This window comes from Bos javanicus, chromosome 29 (assembly GCF_032452875.1).
Source record: "Bos javanicus breed banteng chromosome 29, ARS-OSU_banteng_1.0, whole genome shotgun sequence".
In the NCBI taxonomy this organism is placed as follows: Eukaryota; Metazoa; Chordata; class Mammalia; order Artiodactyla; family Bovidae; genus Bos; species Bos javanicus.
In genome coordinates this window covers 26276826-26297135 of record NC_083896.1, presented here as the reverse complement: position 1 = coordinate 26297135, position 20310 = coordinate 26276826, and the positions used below count along the sequence as shown (strand labels likewise).

The following is a 20310-nucleotide window of genomic DNA, read 5'->3' as shown; positions in this document are numbered from 1 at the left end:
AAAATGGAAAAACAAAAAACAAACAAGAACAGAAACTTACCTAGCCTTTATCAGCAAAAATAAAGGTGGTTTTGTGATCTTCTGTATCTTAGCTCTTAACTGGTTGAGTGCTCGGGCAGGTAAAACAGGGGGGTCATTTATAAGCCCCTCAAGTCCAACAGGAGGCAGCTGTTAAGAGTCTGGAGGGGACGGTAATCAAAACCACCCTAAGCTGGAGCCACAGAACTGAGAGATTTCAAAGGAGGATGAACATTGTTTGGTGATGCCAGGCAAAAGGAGAGTGGGAAAATGGGAGAGTCAGAAGAGAAGGCTTTTGGGAATTGTCTGGCGGGCCAGTGGTTAGGATTCAGCACTTTCACTGCTGGGCCCCAAGTTTAATCCCTGGGATTAGTGTAGCACCCCACATCTCCAAATAAAGAAGAGAAGGCTTTCTAAGGCTTGTGGAGGACAGTCCTAGGTGATGATGACTTAAGAATGCCACAAACACCAATCACCTGATGGGCACTTTGCACACATTCTGCATCTTTCGAATCCTTGCAACATCCCTGTTATCTTTATCCCCATTTTCCGGATGAGAAACTGAGGCCCAGAGAGAAAGCAGCTTGCCCAAGACAGTAGGAGAGGTGAGAATGAAATGATGTTCATCAGATGCTGAGTTTGGGGTACCCTATTCCAAAGCCTTGCTCGGGGGAACAACATGAGCATAAAGGGCTGGCCCCTGTGGGGGCGCTGGCTCAGGGGGACTCACAAAGAATTCTGCCTGCAGCAGGAAGGGGTCCAGGGCCTTCTCGTGAAGCTCTTCGGCCTGGAGCACACGGGAGGCGCTGAGCAGGTACTCTCGGGCTGACTCCTCGCGGGGGGACATGAGATAGCCGAAGCCCTCCTCATTGCAGCCTGGCGTGCACATGTCCAGGGTCAGGGAGACATTGGAGCCCCTCCTGGAAGGACCGGGAAGAGGGGGCAGTGAGTATCAGGGGCAGGTAGGGCCATTAGCTGGGGGCCTTGGAGCAGGAGGATGAGGGAGTGGGAGATGGGGTGGGAACCCGATGGGTCCCAGGGAGAGGAGTGGGCATGATGTCACCCCAACACAGACAGCATGAGGCTCAGCTCCAAGGCTTAAGCCTGCCACTGGCTCCTGCCTCATGCAGCAGGTAGCTAACTGAGTGTGGGCTTGGGCCCCAGTCCCAAAGATTCCATGTGAGGCCCCTCAATACAGTCCTTCCCTGCACTCTCCTGTGCCCCTGCCAGAGGCAGCTCCCAGAGCCAGGGGAAGCTCACCGAGAGGGCACATGCCTGGGGCAGAGAAGCAGGGCTCCACCCTCGGTACCCCAGCCCCTAGGGCCGCAGCCTCCAAGGACATCTCATCCAGGAGAGGCTCGGGAAAGACGGGATCCCAGGGGTAGCACAGTGGAGCAAGGATGAGTGGACTGAGCAGACCCTGCTGTGTTCAGAGTCTAGTGGCCCATTACCCTCATTACCTAGAAAGGGAAACTGAAGGCCACATAGGGGATAAGAATTGCCCAAGCACGTACAGTAAGGGGGTGGCAGAGCTGAAACAAAAACCTAGGTTTTCTGACTCCTCCTCCAGTGCTCTTTCCACGACATCATGTGGACAACACAACCCTGGTGGGATCTAGCTAACCCAGCCAGGCTCTGCAGAGGGTGTTGACACCTCCCAACATGTGCTGCGTGGAACTCTACGAGACACTATGAAAGCAGGGTTCTGTGGTCGGATGACTTTGAGGAAGTCTACATACAACCCCTTGTCAATCTACAATGACTACAAGCATGTTAAAGGCTTCCAACAAGTCCTACAGCAAAGAAACCTACCCAAGCCACAAGAGTTGTATGTGTGAGTGTGCACGTGTGCACACCTGTGCATGCCTACATGTCTGTGTGCACTAACAACGTTTCTTAGTGTTCACTTTGGGGCATTCAGATCTACATGAATCAGACCTGAAGAGCACATGTCTGCATTGGTGGGGCTATGAGCTCAGCTCTGCCCTGGGCACTGGGAGTCAGAATCAGGCATCTGCCCTTCCAACAGGGAGCTAAGAGCTCCATGCGCCTCTGCCGCACCCACCTCTCCTGCAGACCCATGGCTTTGACAGTCAGGGAGGTGGGGTCAGCCTCCAGCTTGATGTCCATCACACAGTCAAACACAGGGGTCTCGGGGACGGGGTCCAGATCCAGGAAGTCATCCTCGACTTTCTCCTCCATCCACTCTGAGTAGGTGAAGGAAGGCTGACGGCTTACAGACTGGCGCCTGTCCTCAGGGGGCAGCGGGCTGGTTGGTTCTGGGGGAGTCCTCAGGAGGAGCCACACCTAGTTGGGGGCATAACTGGCATCATGGACCATGCTGGCAGCAGCCCCTGGATGATGGCGTGTCCAGGGGCTTGAGCTCCCTGCCGCTCCATGTGTCTGGAGCAGGCTTGTTCTCCTGGGAACTGTCTGCAGAGTACCACGGCTCACTTAGATGGGAGGCTACCTAGATGTCCTCCCGGCCCCCTCCTTCCCCAACCCTCAGGTTCTTATGCTTTGAAACTTTCTTAGTGGGGTGGGGTATTCCTACTCCGGTTTTCACACTGTCTCAGCTCTTTTCCCCAGCCAAGAACACTGCAAACCAATTTTAAGAAAGAAAGGGCCTCTCCCCACCCCCACACCAGCCTGGGCACATTGGTGGAAGAAGACAGGTGCCCCTCCTCAGCCCTACCCACAACGTCTAGTCTGTAGGTCAAAGGGGACAAGGTGGGGACTGGGTCTTGGGGTCATGGGAGGGGAGCAGCGAGGTCGGGTCAGGAGGAGCCTTACCAGGGTGGTGATGAGGATCACACAGAGAGAGACCAGCAGCAGACTGGGGGCGTCCCAGGTCCCAGTGCCCAGCCAGGCCTGGGGAACATCAGACAAACAGCTCAGGGTGATGCGGGTAGGGGGTGGGGGCGTGTTCTCATCTATTTCAGCACGGGTAAGATTGAGGCTCTGAGAACTTTGTACCTGGTTCTGGGGAGGGGACAGGAAGAAGCCTTTCAGAGTTATCCTCTGAACTCAAAGAAGCCCCAGGCAGGGGCTGGTGGGGCTGGAGGCCCCCAAGCGCTCCCTCCTACCCTGGGGCTTCCCGGAGCTTACTCACCGAGGGTCCCAGCTGCTCCAGGAACGTGAGCGCGGAGGAGACGACGTCTGTGGTGTTCTGTGTCCAGATGGGGCCAAAGCCGCTGAGCCAGAGCATCCCACAGGCGAGCTGGGGTGGCCGGGGCCAGCGCACTGAGTTCGGAGTCTGGCCTCCTTGCCCCCATATCTCCCCATCCCCCCCCCTTCAAGAGTTCACCTGGAGCCTCAACCTACTGCCTACCCCCACTTCACTGCCCCCACCAAGGTCTGGACTGTGCAACAGAGGCAAGGGCCTAGGACTTTGCCTGGAGAAAATCTGACTTAAGGGAGCCTTTGCAGAGGGGAGCCCACCACCCCACCAGGTATACATATCACAGGGAGAGTCTCCTAGAGGTCCCTCCAGAGAGAGGAAGTCCTCAGAAGGATGCCCGCAGGGCCATGGGGGCTGGGAGCCGGGCCTGCATCCCTGCTTCTGAGCTCAGCGCATGAGGGGCTCAGCCCTCAAGGCTGTGGCTTGGAACGCCAGGCTTTTCCTCACACCAGCCGGAGGGCCGCAGGCACGAGGGACACCAGCAAGGCCCCTCACTCCTCTGTGTCCCCAGGTGGCCATCTTGGGGAGGCAGTGGAGGCCGTCCCTCAACCCGCCCTCCCTCCAGGCCCCGCGAGGCCTGTGATGTCCTTACCAGGAACTGGGAGGCAGCCAACAGGCACAGGCTGCTTCTGGCAGTGAGGGAGTGGCTCCCGGCGCCTCGAGGTGGCGGCTTCTGAGCTGGCTCTGAGGGCGGTGAAGCAGGTGGGGGCGGTGGCATCTCTCTCTGTGAGGCCGCGGGCCCCTCGGCCTGGTCCAGCGCCTCCATCCCTACCGGCTGGGGGACACCTGCAGAAGGTGACAACGTGGCCGGTGACCCGGGCCCTGCCGACCCCGCGGGCCGCTCCTTCTAGGGTTGCCGTGGCTTCCTCTCAATCCAAGATCAGCCAGCCTGGCTCCACTTCCAGCAGTCACCCTCGATTAGCAAAGCAATATTCACCTACCTTCGTCAGAAAGAGCTAAGTGTGGGTGGACAAATTATTTCTCTTTTATTTCTCCAGTAACAGAGTTAAAATGGCAGGAGGTTTTTCAGGGAGTTAACATCGTGGTGTTTACGCAGCTTCATTCTGTTCCCATTTCTTAAGGAAACAAAAAACAACCACCTCAAACTCAATTAAAAGAGAGAGAGACGGAAAAAAAAGGCACAGCATAACCAGGCCGTGACCCTGAACAGCTCACCCACGCCTGCCCTCCCAGTTTTTGTCTCTCATGTTCTGTACCCTGACTTGGCAAGGTCACAGCCGCATGCCCCTGCCCCACCTTGAGACACCACACGGAGGGGAGTGGGGGTGGTCACGTAGCAGTGGAGCAAAGCCTTGGGGCAGCAGAACCGATGTCAATGCCTGGGATCCACTTCCGGTCTGTCCCTGGTTGTGTGACCTTGGAAGAGTCGCCCCCTCCTCGCTGGACCTCAGTTTCCACACCTCAAAAGCAGGGGCAAAGCTCCTGCCTTGGCTTTCTAACTGTGTTTCAGGGAGCCCTGGCGTTTTTCTCGGGTGACCCAGCTATGACCAGGTGCTCTGAGTCTCCATACCCAAGCCTCAGCCATGGAAGCTGTTCAGTGGCATTCCATATAGTGGGTACCCTCTAAGATCATTTCAACACAAGCCACCACTAAACAAGTCTGAACAGCACTGGGCTAGAGCTGAGGCCCCAGTGGAGTGGGGGATTCCGGCAGCACCACCTTACTGAACTCCCCATCCTAACTGACACTGTGTAGTCTACTGCCAGGAAGAGAGGGACCATGGGACTTCCCTGGCAGTGGTCCGGTGGTTAAGACTGTTTCCAATGCAGGGGACGTGGGTTCAATCCCTGGTCAGGGAACTAAGATTCCAAGTGCCATGTGGTGGTGTGGCCAAAAAAAAAAAGAGAGGGGCCAGCAAAACAGATGTGTGTGGCTTGACAGTGAGGGCTTGGGACAGTTCACATATTATGTATACGGGACAATGGACTCCTTTTCTGGATGGGGGCTTGGAATAGCCATAGCCAAGACACCATGTCTGCATGCTCGATTGCTTATGTGACAAATACTTACTGAACCTCTCCCACTGCCTGGATCAACAGTGTGGAGCAGAGAGCTGGGTCCTGGAGACGCCTGTACTTCTAGGCCAGTATTTCCCTCTCTTCCCAGACCTGGCCCTGTATGGCTCCCCACCCGCTGTGGTCCAGCCACACTTCTTGGCAGTCCCTCAGGTGAACCCACCCACTGTGTTCTGAGAATCTTGTCCTCTCTGCCAGGAACATTCCTCCAACATCCTGCTCCCCTCACCTGCCTCCAAAACACTTTGCCAAGTTAACTCCTACTCATCCTGTAGAACTCCATCATTTGTCTCCTAAAGCAGGTCCTCCCCGTCATACACACCTGGCAACCCACGTCTCTCCTTCATATGGCCAGCAGAAATAATACACTTGGAGCACAGCCCTGCTCAGAGTGCTTTGCTCATGTTAATCTATTCACTCTTCATGGTACCCTATGAAGTTGGCACTCCTGTTATCCTCATTTTACAGAAGAGGAAGGTGAGGTGCAGAGAGGCTAAGTGGTGGGTTTGAACTAAGCCGCCTGGACAGGGATTTGATTTAGGTCATACCTGAATGGGTTTCTAGTGGGTTTCCCTACTTTCTTCAATTTAAGTCTGAATTTGGCAATAAGGAGTTCATGATCTGAGCCACAGTCAGTTCCTGGTCTTGTTTTTGCTGACTGTATAATGCTTCTCCATATTTGGCTGCAAAGAATATAATCAATTTGATTTCGGTATTGACCATCTGGTGATGTCCACGTGTAGAATCTTCTCTTGTGTTGTTGGAAGAGGGTGTTTGCTATGACCAGTGCGTTCTCTTAGCAAAACTCTGTTGGCCTTTGCCCTGTTTCATTTTGTACTTAACAGGCAAATATGCCTGTTACTCCAGGTAGCTCTTAAATTCCTACTTTTGCATTCCTGTCCCCTATGATGAAAACGACATCCTTTCTGGGTGTTAGTTCTAGAAGGTCTTGTGGGTCTTCACTGCTGCTGCTGCTGCTAAGTCGCTTCAGTCGTGTGTGACTCTGTGCGACCCCATAGACTGCAGCCCACCAGGCTCCCCCGTCCCTGGGATTCTCCAGGCAAGAACACTGGAGTGGGTTGTCATTTCCTTCTCCAAAGCATGAAAGTGTAAAGTGAAAGTGAAGTTGCTCAGTCATGTCCGATTCTTCGCGACCCCATGGACTGCAGCCTACCAGGCTCCTCCGTCCATGGGATGTGCCAGGCAAGAGTGCTGGAGTGGGGTGCCATTGCCTTCTCCGGTGGGTCTTCACAGAAATGTTCAAACTTTAGCTTCTTTGGTGTTACTGGTTGGGGCATAGACTAGGATTGCTGTGATATTGAATGGTTTGCCTTGGAAATGAACAGAGATCATTCTGTCATTTTTGAGACTGCACCCAAGTACTGCATTTCAGACTTTTTTGTTGACTATGAGGGCTACTCCATTTCTTCTAAGGGACTCTTGGCCACAGTAGTAGATATAATGGTCATCTGAATTAAATTCATCTGTTCCAGTCCATTTTAGTTCACTGATTCCTAAAATGTTGATGTTCACTCTTGCCATCTCCTGTTTGACCACTTCTAATTTACCTTGATTCATGGACCTAACATTCCAGGTTCCTATGCAATACTGTTTTTTACAGCATCGCATTTTACTTCCATCACCAGTCACATCCACAACTGGGTGATGTTTTTGCTTTGGTTCTGTCTCTTCATTCTTTCTGGAGTTATTTCTCCACTCTTCTCCAGTAGCATATTGGGCACCTACCAACGTGAGGAGTTCATCATCATATATTTTTGCCTTTCCATACTGTTCATGAGGTTCTCAAGGCAAGAATACTGAAGTGGTTTGCCATTCCCTTCTCCAGTGCAATAATACATGATGGTTTTTACGTGTTCAAATTTATAATGTTTAGTATAGCACCTAGCATAGAACTAAAACAAATAATAGGTTTCTAATAACTATTGATTGATTGTAGTCAAGAATAATTAGCTACAGTACGTGAACTATGAACTTCCAGATGTTCAATCTGGATTTAGAAAAGGCAGAGGAACCAGAGATTAAATTGTCAACATCTGCTGGATCATCAAAAAAGCAAGAGAATTCCAGAAAAACATCTACTTCTGCTTTACTGATTACACCAAAGTCTTTGACTGTGTAGATCACAACAAACTGTGGAAAATTCTCCAAGAGATGGGAATACCAGACCACCTTACCTGCCTCCTGAGAAATCTGTATGCAGGTCAAGAAGCAACAGTTAGAATCAGGGAACAACAGACTGGTTCCAAATTGGAAAAGGAGTATGTCAACGCTATATATTGTCGCCCTGCTTATTTAACTTTTATATGCAGAGTACATCATGTGAAATGCTGGGCTGGATGAAGCACAAGCTGGAATCAAGATTGCAGGAAGAAATAACAATAACCTCATATACGCAGATGATACCACCCTTATGGCAGAAATCAAAGCACTAAAGAGCCTCTTGATGAAAGTGAAAGAGGAGAGTGAAAAAGCTGACTTAAAACTCAACAGTCAAAAAACTAAGATCATGGCAACTGGTCCCATCACTTCATTGCAAATAGATGGGGGAAACAATGGAAACAGTGAGATAATTTATTTTGTGGGGCTCCAAAATCACTGCAGATGGTGACAGCAGCCATGAAATTAAGAGATGCTTGCTCCTTGGAAGAAAAGTTATGACCAACCTAGACAGCATATTAAAAAGCAAAGATGTTACTTTGCCAACAAAGGCCCGTCTAGTGAAGGCTATGGTTTTTCCAGTAGTCATGTATGGATGTGAGAGTTGGACCATAAAGAAAGCTGAGTGCTGAAGAATTGATGCTTTTGAGCTGTGGTGTTGGAGAAGACTCTTGAGCGTCCCTTGGACTGCAAGGAGATCCAACCAGTCCATCCTAAAGGAAATCAGCCCAGAATATTTATTGGAAGGACTGATGCTGAAGCTGAAACTCCAATACTTTGGCCACCTAGCGCAAAGAATTGACTCATTGGAAAAGACCCTGATACTGGGAAAGATTGAAGGTGGGAGGAGAAGGGGACGACAGAGGATGAGATGGTTGGATGGCATCACCAACTCGATGGACATGAATTTGAGCAAGCTCCGGGAGTTGGTGATAGACAGGGAGGCCTGGCGTGCTGCAGTCCATGGGGCTGCAAAAAGTCGGACACTACTGAGTGACTGAACTGAACCTGGACAGTCCCTTGAACTACATTACACTCCCTATAGTGTGTCCAAATTATTTGTTGAATATCATCTTTCCCAGTCCTTTGTAAGTTCCATGACGGGAAGAGCAGTTTCGGTCATCATGATTGTCCACAGCATATAGCATCAGCGCTAGGGTGTAGGTCTACAGTAAATATTTCTGTGGTGAGTGAATGAGGATGGACAAGTGATAGACAAGGACGATGATACATTTGAAAAGTTGTGCTGGGAACTTCCCTGGTGGTTCATTGGTTGAGAGTCTGCCTTGCAATGCAGGGGACGTGGGTTCAATTCCTGGTACAGGAACTAAGAGCCCACACGCCCCGAAGCCCGCGTGCTGCAAATAGAAAGCCTGTACACCACAACTGGAGAGCCAATGCGCAGCAACTAGAACCCGACGCAACCAAATAAATAAATGAATACATAAATAAATTTAAAGAAAAGAAAAGCTGTGATGACGACAGTAGATCCTATAGATGAAACATCCAACTTGGCACCTGGCACCCATCTTGGCACTAAGTGCTCAAGACACATCAGATAATAATGACCAAATGTAACTCCTGCCTTTAAAGACTCAAGTCAGCTGGGTAAAACAGGCCCGTGGATCCGTATTTACCATATAGCACATTAAGTGAAAAATCTAAGTGCTGGTGGAGCCTAGGGGCCTCTGCCTTTGCCCTGGGAGGCTACTGTTACTAACCACATGAGCAGACACCTCAGATCCTGGCCAGCAAGGTGAAAAAGGAAAAGCCGCTGTTAAGAGATGGATCACATCGGAAGTCGAAAGTTTCCACGACTAAGCAGAAGGTCAGTTACTCAAGCCGCAAGTTTTTCACCCACACCCTCAGAAACAGTGGTCGATACGTGATTGCAAATATGGATGGGTGGGACAGGTACAGCTCAGAGGCTACAGGGCTTGACTTGTGACACTCACACTGGACCCTGGGCAATCCGTTCTCCTTCCTGGGTCTCAGTTCCCTTAATTGTAAGAAGAGGGAGAGCTCAGAGCTTCTCAGGTGTTTCTCCCATCTTCAGAGTGGAGGGGACATGGGTCTTTGGGGAAAGACTGCAAGTCACATGACCTGGTCTTTGCTGCTTTGTTTTAAAATTCATGAGCGTTCTTTATTCTATTCTGTGGCATATCTGCACTTGTTTTGATCTTAATGTTTTTTTCCCCTCCCAAAGCTTGGAATCAAATTTATGCTTCAGGAAAATGTTCTACATTTATCCTGTGGCTTTGCCCTCAGGGGTACATGCACCCCAGTCTGAGAAGCCTGGAACCTGCCTGCAATAAAACATCATCATGCTGCCGTTAAAAATGACTCTGTAGATGAATATTTAATAACAGGGGAAGAAATTTCAATGGTGTGGAGTAAGAAAGGCAAAGTTACAAAACAGCTTTCTCTGCTTGGCCTCAAAAACTAAGAAAGTATAAACATGCATATAAAAAGGTGGAGAATCCCGGATGAATGAAGAGAGGTTGGGGACTTCCCTGGTGGTTCAGTGGTTGAGAATCTGCCTTCCAATGCAGGGGACGAGGCTTTGATCCCTGGTTGGGGAACTAAGATCTCATATGCTTCGGGAAAACTAAGCCCGTGTGCCACAACTAGAGAAGTTCATGCAATGAAGACCCATTGCAGGTAAAATTAAACAACAACAACAAAAAGATGACGGATTAACTCAGTGGTGCTTAGTGAGCATGAAGCACAGTGGATGCTGGGCACATAGTAAGTGCTCAATGAACTTCATACACGGTACGTGGGAAGAACAGAAGTAGGGTAGTAACAATAGTTTTTGGAGGATGGTGAGAACAGAGTGATATTTTTCATTGTTACTTACTCTAAATTTCCTATAATAATGGGCACATACATATAGAGATAAATATATATGTATATACATATTTATTTATTAATATTTGTAATGAGGAAAAATATTTTTAAAAAGAGGGTACCGTTCTGAGTTCAGATATAACAAGGCCTGGTTAGTATTCCTGAGTCCAGGGCCCTGATGCTGACCTGTCAAGTCTAAATGCAAGTGGGGGAACTGGAGAGATGGAGAGGGAGTGCAAGGCTCTGTGAGACCCACCCAACAGGAGCACAGCCACTCAGAACACTGGTCCCCTGACGATGCTCCACCATCACTTTTGCATATGAAAGATGGCAGGTTAACTGCCTGGCACCTTATGGGGGTGGAAGAAAAACTGTAGGTTTGAAGGGTCCTGTATGTACCTTTCAGAGACAAGGGTGGAGGCTGGTTTTTTTAAACTCACAGAGTACCTGGCAGTCCTGGAGTCCAGGTGAATCCAACTGAGCGTGTACCTTTCAGGGCTGGGCTTATTTAAAACCTTTCCTGGACAGAAATCTAACATGTCTTCACTCAGGAAGATGCCTGCCCACACACACAGACACACACACACACACACCCTCAGTTCTGTATATAGTTCTGGAGGGGATCCATGGACCTCAGGTTAAGAACCTTAGATCTCAGGGGTGGGGAGCGAAGGTCTGTGATCAGGTGGCAGAGGGAGGTAGAGAACTGGGCTGATTTTAGTCTCTGCTCATTCATGTGTGAGTTCAACACACGTTGAGCACCAATTATATGCTGTGCCAAGCACCGGACTAGGTTTTGTGGATACACACAGAGCAGTGAACGGGCTTCCCTGGTGGCTCAGATGGTAAAGAATCTGCCTGCAATGTGTGAGACCTGGGTTTGATCCCTGTGTTGGGAAGATCCCCTGGAGGAGGGCTTGGCCACCCACTCCAGTATTCTTGCCTGGAGAATCCCCATGGACAGAGGTGCCTGGCGGGCTACAGTCCCTGGGGTCACAAAGAGTCGGACACGACTGAGCGACTCAGCACAGCACATACAGCAGTGAACAACACCGTGCCTGCCCACGTGAACCACTGAGGTCCTGGCCCACTTTGTTCTTTGGGTTCTGCTCCTAGAGATCACACGGGCCCTTCTCCTCACTCTGTCCATCCTTCCACTCACTGTCCTGCTCGGGAATGAGAGCGCCAGCTCTCTGGGCAGCCCCATGCAGCTCCCGGAGCGCCTGTGTGCATGCAGCTCCTTTTGCTTCTCTTGGCAGCAGCCCCCCACCCTGGGGGGTAGGCATTAGCATCACCAACCCCGTTCTGCTGGTGAGAGGCGGGTGCTTGTGTCAAGGACTGGCTTTTCAGTAGTTCACAGCGAGGTAGCTCCTCTGTCACGCATGGAGCCCTGACTCAGAGGCAGCTTGCTGACAGCGACGGAACACCCGGCTCCTCACCGGCTTGCCTCCTGCATGGGGTGAAGGGGATTTTTCAGGCATGGAAATCGGGCTGAGCAAGCTGAAGTGGCTTGCCCAAGTACAGGCAGACCCAAGAGGCAAACCCTGGTCTTCCTGATACCCAGTGATCTTTCTGCTTTCCCAAACTGCTGCTCAAGAAAGGGCCACTATGGCAAAGGCGGGGAGACGATGAGAACCTGGGAGGCAAGGAGGGAGCCCCTATGTCTGGGGGATCCTTGAATCCTAACCAGCAGCATGGGGGTGGTGGTGTGGCTTTTGTGCCTGATCCTGGCTGACGGCTCCTCAAAGCCTGCATCATATGAAAGGGAGGCTCACGGGAAGACAGGGGCTCTGTACCCTGGGCCAAACCTCTAGGGGCTCTGGGTAGAGCACGCAGGCAAAGGGCCTTGAGAGTTTAGCTGGCAAGTGGCAACACCGTGACCCCTCTCCTGTCACCTGGCACCCAGGTCCCACCACCAAACTCTGCAGCCAGCATGTGCCCTGGAGCTGGCAACACCTGAGCCCAGGAACCCACGGCTGCTCCTGCTGGTGACTCATCCTTGGAGCTGCCAGCTGCCATCCATCAGGACTGGAGCAGGAGGCTGGCTCAGCCTGTTCCTGTTGACATGAGGAGGGAGCTCCTGGCCCATTCAGCTTTTCTTCCCTTCCCAAACGTGGCCAGGAGGGACCTACCCACCATACCGACACAGTCACAGGGCTGCTGACCAGCGGAACACCACGCTTAGCCCTGCCAGGGCTTCTAGAACCACTGATGGGCAGAGTCTGACTGGCCCTGAGGGTCATCTGGTCTAGTCCGCTGCTTTCTCAAACAGGGAAACTGAGGCCAAGAGGGAAAGTGGCTTGCTGTAGGTTATCAGCCAGCCGCAGGCGGAGCCAGGACCACTGAGGGCTAAGGCCTATCGAGTGCTCACCACATGTGGGTGCTGCTCTAAGTGCTTCATATATATTAACTCATTTAATCTTCAATAGCCCTAGGAGGTACTGCTCTCACTCCCATTTTACAGATGAGGAAACTGAGGCACATGGTGCTCAGTCACTTGGCCGAGGTCAGCTGATAATGGGCAGAAGCTAAGACCAGAAACCAGGCAGCTTGCAGCCACAGCCCATACCACGAACCAACCCACCAGATGAGACTATGTCCAGTGATCTGCTCTCCTTACCTGGGCATTCTTAAGAACGCATGCCTGACCTTAAGAATGCACGCGTTCACAAGTATTGCCTCATCCCTGTGGGAAATGGTGCTTGGCGCCACAGCCCATCACTGTGTGTGAAACCCCACCCTCAGACATGGACACTTGTTTATAGGATTGCTGCTCCTACCTCACTGTGGGGAGGAAGGGAGTAGAGGCTAGAGGGGCAGGAGGCTGAGTGCTGTTTGTAGACCCCCGAGGAGGCTGTGCTAGGGGAAGGGGGCCTGTCAAGAGATGAGAACAGGACCAACGTGTGGCTGCTCTTGGGAAGTAGATTTCCAAGTATCTCAGAGACACTATGGGTTCAGTTCCAGGCCACTGCAATATAGCAAATAGCGCAATAAAGCAAGTCACACTAGTTATTTGGTTTCCCAATGCATACAAAGTTACGTTTATAGTCTTCTAAAGTTTATTAAGTGTGCAGTAGCATTATATCTGAAAAAAAAAATCAATGTACAACTTTAAAAAATAATGCTGCTTTAAAAATGGCACTGACAGACTTGCTTGATGCAGGGTTGCCACAAAACTTCAATTCATGAAAAACGCAGTGTCTGTGAAGCTGGGTAAAGCGAAGTGCGGTAAAGGGCAGTACGCCTGTAACAAGAGCCAGCTCTCGGACCTGGCCCCACCGAGTCAGGACTGCAGCCCCGGCAGTCTCTACAAGAGGCTTGTATTCTGGACAGGAAGCTCGTTCTGTGGGGACTTCCAACAAAAGCTCTGGAATCACCAGACTTAGGTTTGAACCCCGATGGTGCCACTGACAACCTGTGTGGCCCTGGGGAAGCAACTCAATCTCTCCTCCAGACAACAGATCCACTAAGTCTTGCTAGCTGGGGTCTGAGGATGCCATCAGGTAAAAAAAATGCCCAGTGCTTCACATGGTCCCTGGCACATGGTGAACACTCAGTAAACAGCAGCAGAATTTAGAGAGGAAGGGGAAGACGGGAGGGAAGCACAAGGGGCAGGCAGCAGGACTTTCCTTTCATCTGCCAGGCGAGCCCCTCAGCAGGACAGTGGGGGCCCTGCACCCTACGTGGGCAGGGACTTTGAGGGTGCCGGCGGGCACCTGGGGTCGGTGGATGGAGTGGACATGGGCTGGGGGTGGCAGAAGTGGGGAAGCTTTGTCTCTCTCAGTTAATTAAATCTGAAATGCTAACAAGTTTCCAAAACAAAAGCCAACTCAAGTACTCTTTGGATGGCATATAATAAAATGGTTCTATCTGAAATTGCAAACAGCTTTGTTGCTGCAAACAAAGGCTCGGTTCTTTGTGCCTCTCTGGAGCGGAGGCCCAGAAGTACAAGGGTGAAAAGGGTCAGTGAAACTCTGAGGGTGCAGTGCCTTCCTCCCTCGAGCCCACGGTGAGAACTAAAAGAACACATGGAGAGGCCCTGAGAGGTGGGGCCAGAGGTTCCAAGTGCCTGAGACGAAAGCACCAACATGGAGCGAGGAGGGGACAGACTTGGGAGAGCCTCTTGCTCCACGCTCCCACTTCACAGATGAAGAAACTGAGGTCTAGAGAGTAAAAGGCAGAACCAGGACTGGCGTGCATGTCTTTAACCCTCTGTTTCGGTTCTCACTCATTGAGCCAGCAAGGGATGTTTCATAGGGCGGTCTGTGGGTGTCTGATAGTCTGAGGCCTCCCTCCCTGGAAGCAGGAGGGTGGGTCCTGCTAAGTGCCCTCAGAGGTCTTAGAAAGTCCAGGGGATAGGGGGTGAGCAAGGTCGACCCAAGATCCTGCCTCCCCCGTCCAGGGACAGATATGCTGACAAACCCCAGCCCAGCAGAGGCTGCTGCTTTCAGATAGCCCTCGGCAACCAGGGAGGCTCACAACACTGGCCAAGTGGCGGGGGGCCTGGCTAGCAGTTCTGGCTCTGTTAACTAGTGGGCTCTGTGGCCCTCGGCATCTCATGGCCTCTGTGGGCCTCAGAGGCCTACTGTAAATTCAGAGTGTGCCTAGAGATCTCTAAGGGTCCTTCTGGCACTAAAGATCCACTGTTTCCTTAAAAAAAAAAAAGCAAACAAATCTGAGCCCTTGCTGTAGTTTTATTCAATGGCTGCCCCTTGTTCTTGGGATAAGGACCCAGATCCCCGCCATGGCCATCAATAATGGCCCAGCATGCTCCTGTGTGTCTCCCTAGCCTCCACCCACACCACTTCCTCCTGGTTTTCTGTGTTCCAGTTTCTTTCAGATTCTCTGCTGGAACCAATCTGGGAAGTAGAAAACTCTAGAAATGAGTGCTTCCGCTGGGGGGGGTGGGGGTGGGGGTGGGGGTGGGGAATCCTTACACAGTCCCAGGAAACACACAAGCCAAAGTTCCCTTCTGTGCTACCTGTGGTGGGCTGGGAGGAGGGGGGCACCTACACGTCCATCGCTTGGGGGAGCTGGTAGGCCATGTGCAGATCCAGAGACACACTGGGGAATACACTGCAAGGCTTGGGAGCAAAGGGTCAGAGGACAGATGGCACTGTGGAAGGATCTCAGAAACGGGGCTGCTGACGAGAAGACTGAGATTGAATGCAACAGGTACAAATTTAAAATAGACACACATGCACGAAATATTGCCCCCTGTTCTACAAGAGAACACAGAAACAAAGGAACAAAATACACATGAAACATTAGAGCACATTAACTACAAGGAGAAGGGACACGGCAGTGGGAGACAAAAGAGAAAAATAAATGAACGAAACCAGAGAGGGGCCTTGTGAGGACCTCTGAAGGTAACCAGGCCGCACACAGGGGAGTATGCCTGACAGTACTCTAAAGCTGCCAACCATCACCACCCTCTCCTCTCCCAGGTCTAAACAAAACCAGCTGAGCTGGAAGTGGGGCCAAGGGCCAGTGTGGAAAGAATGAACGAAAGCAGAGGACCCTTCAAGCTGCCCGCGTCCTGGAACTGGGAGAGCTGTAGAGAGAGGACTCCGCCACGATTCATAGACTTAGTGAAACAGAGCTGACTGCCAAGGACCCCTGAGTTTCTCTTTGTCTGAATGGGTTCACCAACATGCCGTAAGTAATTTCATTGGCTTTCTGGAGGGAGATTCCATGCCTTGGTGACTGTCTCCATAGATGCCCCTGCAGGATTAACCAACTCCTGTTAAGATCCTTGGGGCTGGGGCTTCCCTGCCGGTCCAGTGGTAAAGAATCCGCCTGCCAATGCAGGAGCCATGGGTTTGATCCCTGGTTCAGGAAGACCCCACATGCAATGGAGCAACCAAGCTTGTGTGCCACAAGTACTCAGCCTGCGCTCTAGAGCCTGGAAGCTGCAACTACGGAGCCCACGTGCCACAGCTACCGAAGCCCGAGGGCCCTAGAGCCTGTGGCTTCAAGAGAAGCCACTGCAATGAAGCCACAACTAGAGAGCAGCTGCCACTTGCTGCAACTAGAGAAAAGACCACACAGCAGTGAAGACCCAACACAGCTAAAAAAAGAAAAAAAAATCCCTGGGGTTGGGTCAGCCCCAGACTGCCAGGCTGAGCAGGGCCCTGCACTCCCCCTTCTGGCCATACCAGTCCCCAGGAGACGAGAGGTCCACTGGGCCCAGGATATGTGCCCATGCCCCTCTTTTCAGGCCATGCTTTGGCAGTGAGGACTCCAGGACCCTCTGTCCAAATGGCCTGAAGCCTTCAGGAAGGCAGGAACACCCTTCTGAGGGGAGACATGGCCTTCCACAAGGGTATCTTTAGGTCTGAGGGGTGACCGAGGGTCAGCTAGCAGGGTGGAGTGTGGACCGTGCTTGCACACACAGACTGACGTGCCCCTATGCATGCACACAAGAGCCCCCACCATGCAGGACGGGGCAGGGGGTGGCGCCCCACCTGCAGTCTGACCTTGGTCCCTGCCAACGTCGGGAACAGGCCTGCCCATGAAGCTGCCTGCTGGCAGTGCTGTGAACAACACACGGTGACATCATGCCATCATCAGCACCTACTGTTGTCTTCTTTAACAAATACTTTTATCTTTGTTTATTTTTCGCTGTGCTGGGTTTCTGTTGCTGCGTGGGTTTTTCTCGAGCTGTGTTAAGAAGGGACTACCCTCCAGTGCTGGCGTGTGGGCTGCTTACTGCAGGGGCTTCTCTCGTTGTGGAGCACGGGCCCTAGGGTGCTTGGACTCAGTAGCTGCAGCTCCCCAGGTCTAGAGCGCAGGCTTAATGGTTGTGGAGTATGGGCTTGGCTGCTCTGCGGCATGAGGGCTCCTCTGGGATCAGGGATCGAACCTATGTCTCCTGTATTGGCAGGTGGATCCTTTACCACTGAGCCACCAGGGAAGCCAAGGAAGCCCCTTATTCACCTCCTTCCTCTGCCCCACGGCCCTGAGGAAGCTGCTGGTCCCAGGCCAGGCCTGCACTGGTGCTTTCGGCAGGAGCCAAGGCCCCAGCATCAGCAGGCTTGCCTCGTTCCTCGCAAATGTGAACACCTACACACAGAAGGGGGGTTGGGGAGTGTGAGTTTGCATGTATAAGTGTGTTTGGGTGACTGTGAGCAAGTAAATGAGCAAGGAAGTGAGCAAGCGAGGGGGAAGTACAAGAGGAGGGTGAGCATGTGGAAAAGAGTGTGTGCATGCTGGAAAAAAACCTATGTGCACACAGGGGAGTGTGTGCACGCCCTTGTCCATCACAGCACCTAGGAACTGCATGCAGTGAGGGCTGGGGACAGGGTGGAGAAGCAGAGGGAAGGAACAAGCCTGCTTATCTGCACGTGCAGGAGAAGGGGGCGTGGCTTCAGGAAAGAAAGAGCCCTAAAGAGGAAACAATGAACAAGGAAGCGTGTCCGCCTCTAAGCTCATCTCTCGTGGAAAGGGCTGGATGACAGGGCGATGGAGCTGAGAGGTCTTGGGTGCGCAAGAGGAAGAAGACGCGCAGGTGTGGCAGCTGTGTGTGCCCAGGGGACTGAGTGTGGGTATGACGTGCACGTGAATACATGAGCATGAGGCTGTGACAAGTGAGCAAACACCAGCACGTGTGCGCCTGCGTGGAACGCCTCCGGGCGTGCGAGCGAGCCTGCCTGTCCCGGGGGCAGCTGTGGGCTGCCTGCAGGTGTTGGCGATGCCTGATGATGTTTTCGCCCAGAAATCTCAGTCTGGGAGGATTGGATGACCTGCTTGGCGCCAGCTCAGGTCTGGATGACCGCGGCCCCAGGAATGTTGGCCGTGTTGCCCCCGCCTGGCAGTGTGTGTAGGAATGAGTGAGTCACCCAGGAATGGCTGGTCCTCACTCTGCCTTGCCTCTTAGTCTTGCCCAGTGGGGAAGACAGCTGGGAGGGGGAGAGATTACTCAAGGGCTATATTTTTACACCATCGTTATGCAACTGCTTGCCAGGCCCGTGGGCTCATTCTAAAGGCCCAACGTCCCAAGTCTCTGGTCCTGTATATCTCCATCTCCTTTTAGGTCCAAGTGGAGGTTTAGGTCAGTGGTTCTGGCTGATGAAAACTGTGGAAGTCTACTCTTTATTAGGTTTCAGGGCTACCCTATTCATAATGCCAAGCCCCATCCCACCCCACCCCCCGCGTCCCAGTCCTTTCCAACCCCTCCTTGCTTGGCTTTGATCTCTCCATAGCACTATCACCATCTGCCCTACTATGTATTCTCCTTATTTATTGTCTATCTTTTGCTTAATAGCAATGCCTATGTATTTTTTTTAATATTTATTTATTTGGTCGTGCCAGGTCTTAGCTGCAGCACAAAGGATCTTCAATTTTTACTGCAGCACATGCAATCTTTTTTAGTTTCGGCATGTGGGACATAGTTCCCTGACCAGGGATCAAACCCGGACCCTTGCATTGAGAGCCGGGACTCTTCGCCACTGGATCACCAGGGAAGTCCCACAGATGTTTATGCAATACTCACTACATTCCAGGCACTGTTTTGTGCTCCATTCATTCATTTCATCCTCCAACAGTTCCACGTGGGAGTGAATGTTATTCTTGCGGTTTTTGTAAACGGAAGGTACTAAGAGGCTAAGGAGCCTGCCCACAATCACCCCAGTGGTGGAGCCACGTTTGGGTTCAGAATGCCTGATCTTAGCTAGTTCACGATCCTGTCCTGTGAGGGTGGAAAATTTTCTCAGGTTGGCTCACTGTTGAATTTCTAGTACTTACAGAGTGCCTGGCACATGGAGGTGGTCAATGAATGGTGAGTAAATGGATGAAGAGATGAGTGAATAAATGCTGCCACGGAGGATGGAAGAGAGAGGCTGTTGCCTTCGAAGAGCTCATGGCCCCATGGAGGAAACAGACAAAAAGTTATTTCAGTATCAATCAAGATGTCTAGAGGGGCACATAACTTGCCTGAGCCCTGGCAGGCAGGCTTCCCAGGGCAAGAGCACAGATGGAGACAGGCATAGTGACGTCACCCAACTCCTCCTAATGCCTCCCTGGAGACATACACACCTTAGTTACTTCTGCCTCAGTCCACAAGGTGCCAGGAGAAGATGATGGCTAAATGGTGACAAGGAAACAGAATGGGGCAGTGGCTCCTGGGCTCCGGAAGGAAACTGCCTGGAATAAAGCCTCCCTCTACCAAACACCAGCTAAACGAACCTGGACAGACTCTCTAACTTCTCTGGACCCTGGTCCTTTCTTCTATGAGAAAACTGAAAGTGTTAGTAGCTCAGTTGTGTCTGACTCTTTACGACCCCATGGACTATAGCCCACCAAGCTTCTCTGTCCATGAAATTGTCCAGCCAAGGATAATGGAGTGGGTAGCCATTCCCTTCTCCAGGGGATCTTTCGGACCCAGGGACCGAACCCAGGTATCCTGCGTTGCAGGCAGATTCTTTATCATCTTAGCCACCAGGAAAGCCCCTTTCTTTTATGAGATGGGGGATAGCAAATAATATCTGATTTCTTAGGGCAATCATTGTATTTCCTAGGGAAATAATACCTAATTTCCCAGGGCAATCATTGTTTCCTAGGGAAACAATGGAAACAGTGAGACTTTATTTTCTTGGGCTCCAAAATCACTGCAGATAGTGACTACAGCCATGAAATTAAAAGACCCTTGCTCCTTGGAAGAAAAGCTATGACCAACCTAGAAAGCATATTAAAAAGCAGAGACATTACTTTGCCTACAAAGGTCTGTCTAGTCAAAGCTATGGTTTTTCCAGTAGTCACGTATGGATGTGAGAGTTGGTCTATAAAGAAAGCTGAGTGCCGAGGAACTGATGCTTTTGAACTGTGGTGTGGGAGAAGACTCTTGAGAGTCCCTTGGACTGCAAGGAGACCAAACCAGTTAATCCTTAAGGAAATCAGTCATTGGAAGGACTGATGCTGAAGCTCCAATACTTTGGCCACCTGATTCGAAGAACTGACTCATTTGAAAAGACCCTGATGCTGGGAAAGATGAGGGCAGGAGGAGAAGGGGACGACAGGGGATGAGATGGTTGGATGGCATCACCGAC

The 20310-nt window shown here is 51.5% G+C and overlaps 1 protein-coding gene across 4 annotated transcripts in view; it reads right to left on the bottom strand.

Moving 5' to 3' along the window:
* Window positions 1-20310, bottom strand: part of PTPN5 (protein tyrosine phosphatase non-receptor type 5) — a 58543-nt gene that overhangs the window by 9804 nt on the left and 28429 nt on the right. For 2 of the 4 annotated variants that reach the window (XM_061406229.1, XM_061406230.1), the window contains exons 4-8: window positions 3792-3985; window positions 3131-3238; window positions 2812-2889; window positions 2084-2325; window positions 749-938 (exon numbers count right to left, since the gene is read on the bottom strand). In XM_061406229.1, coding sequence (XP_061262213.1) covers window positions 749-938; window positions 2084-2325; window positions 2812-2889; window positions 3131-3238; window positions 3792-3985 — 812 coding nt within the window. Of the gene's footprint in view, window positions 1-748; window positions 939-2083; window positions 2326-2811; window positions 3001-3130; window positions 3239-3791; window positions 3986-4140; window positions 4260-20310 lie in introns of those variants that run through there. The other 2 variants (XM_061406231.1, XM_061406228.1) reach the window with 2 other exon arrangements.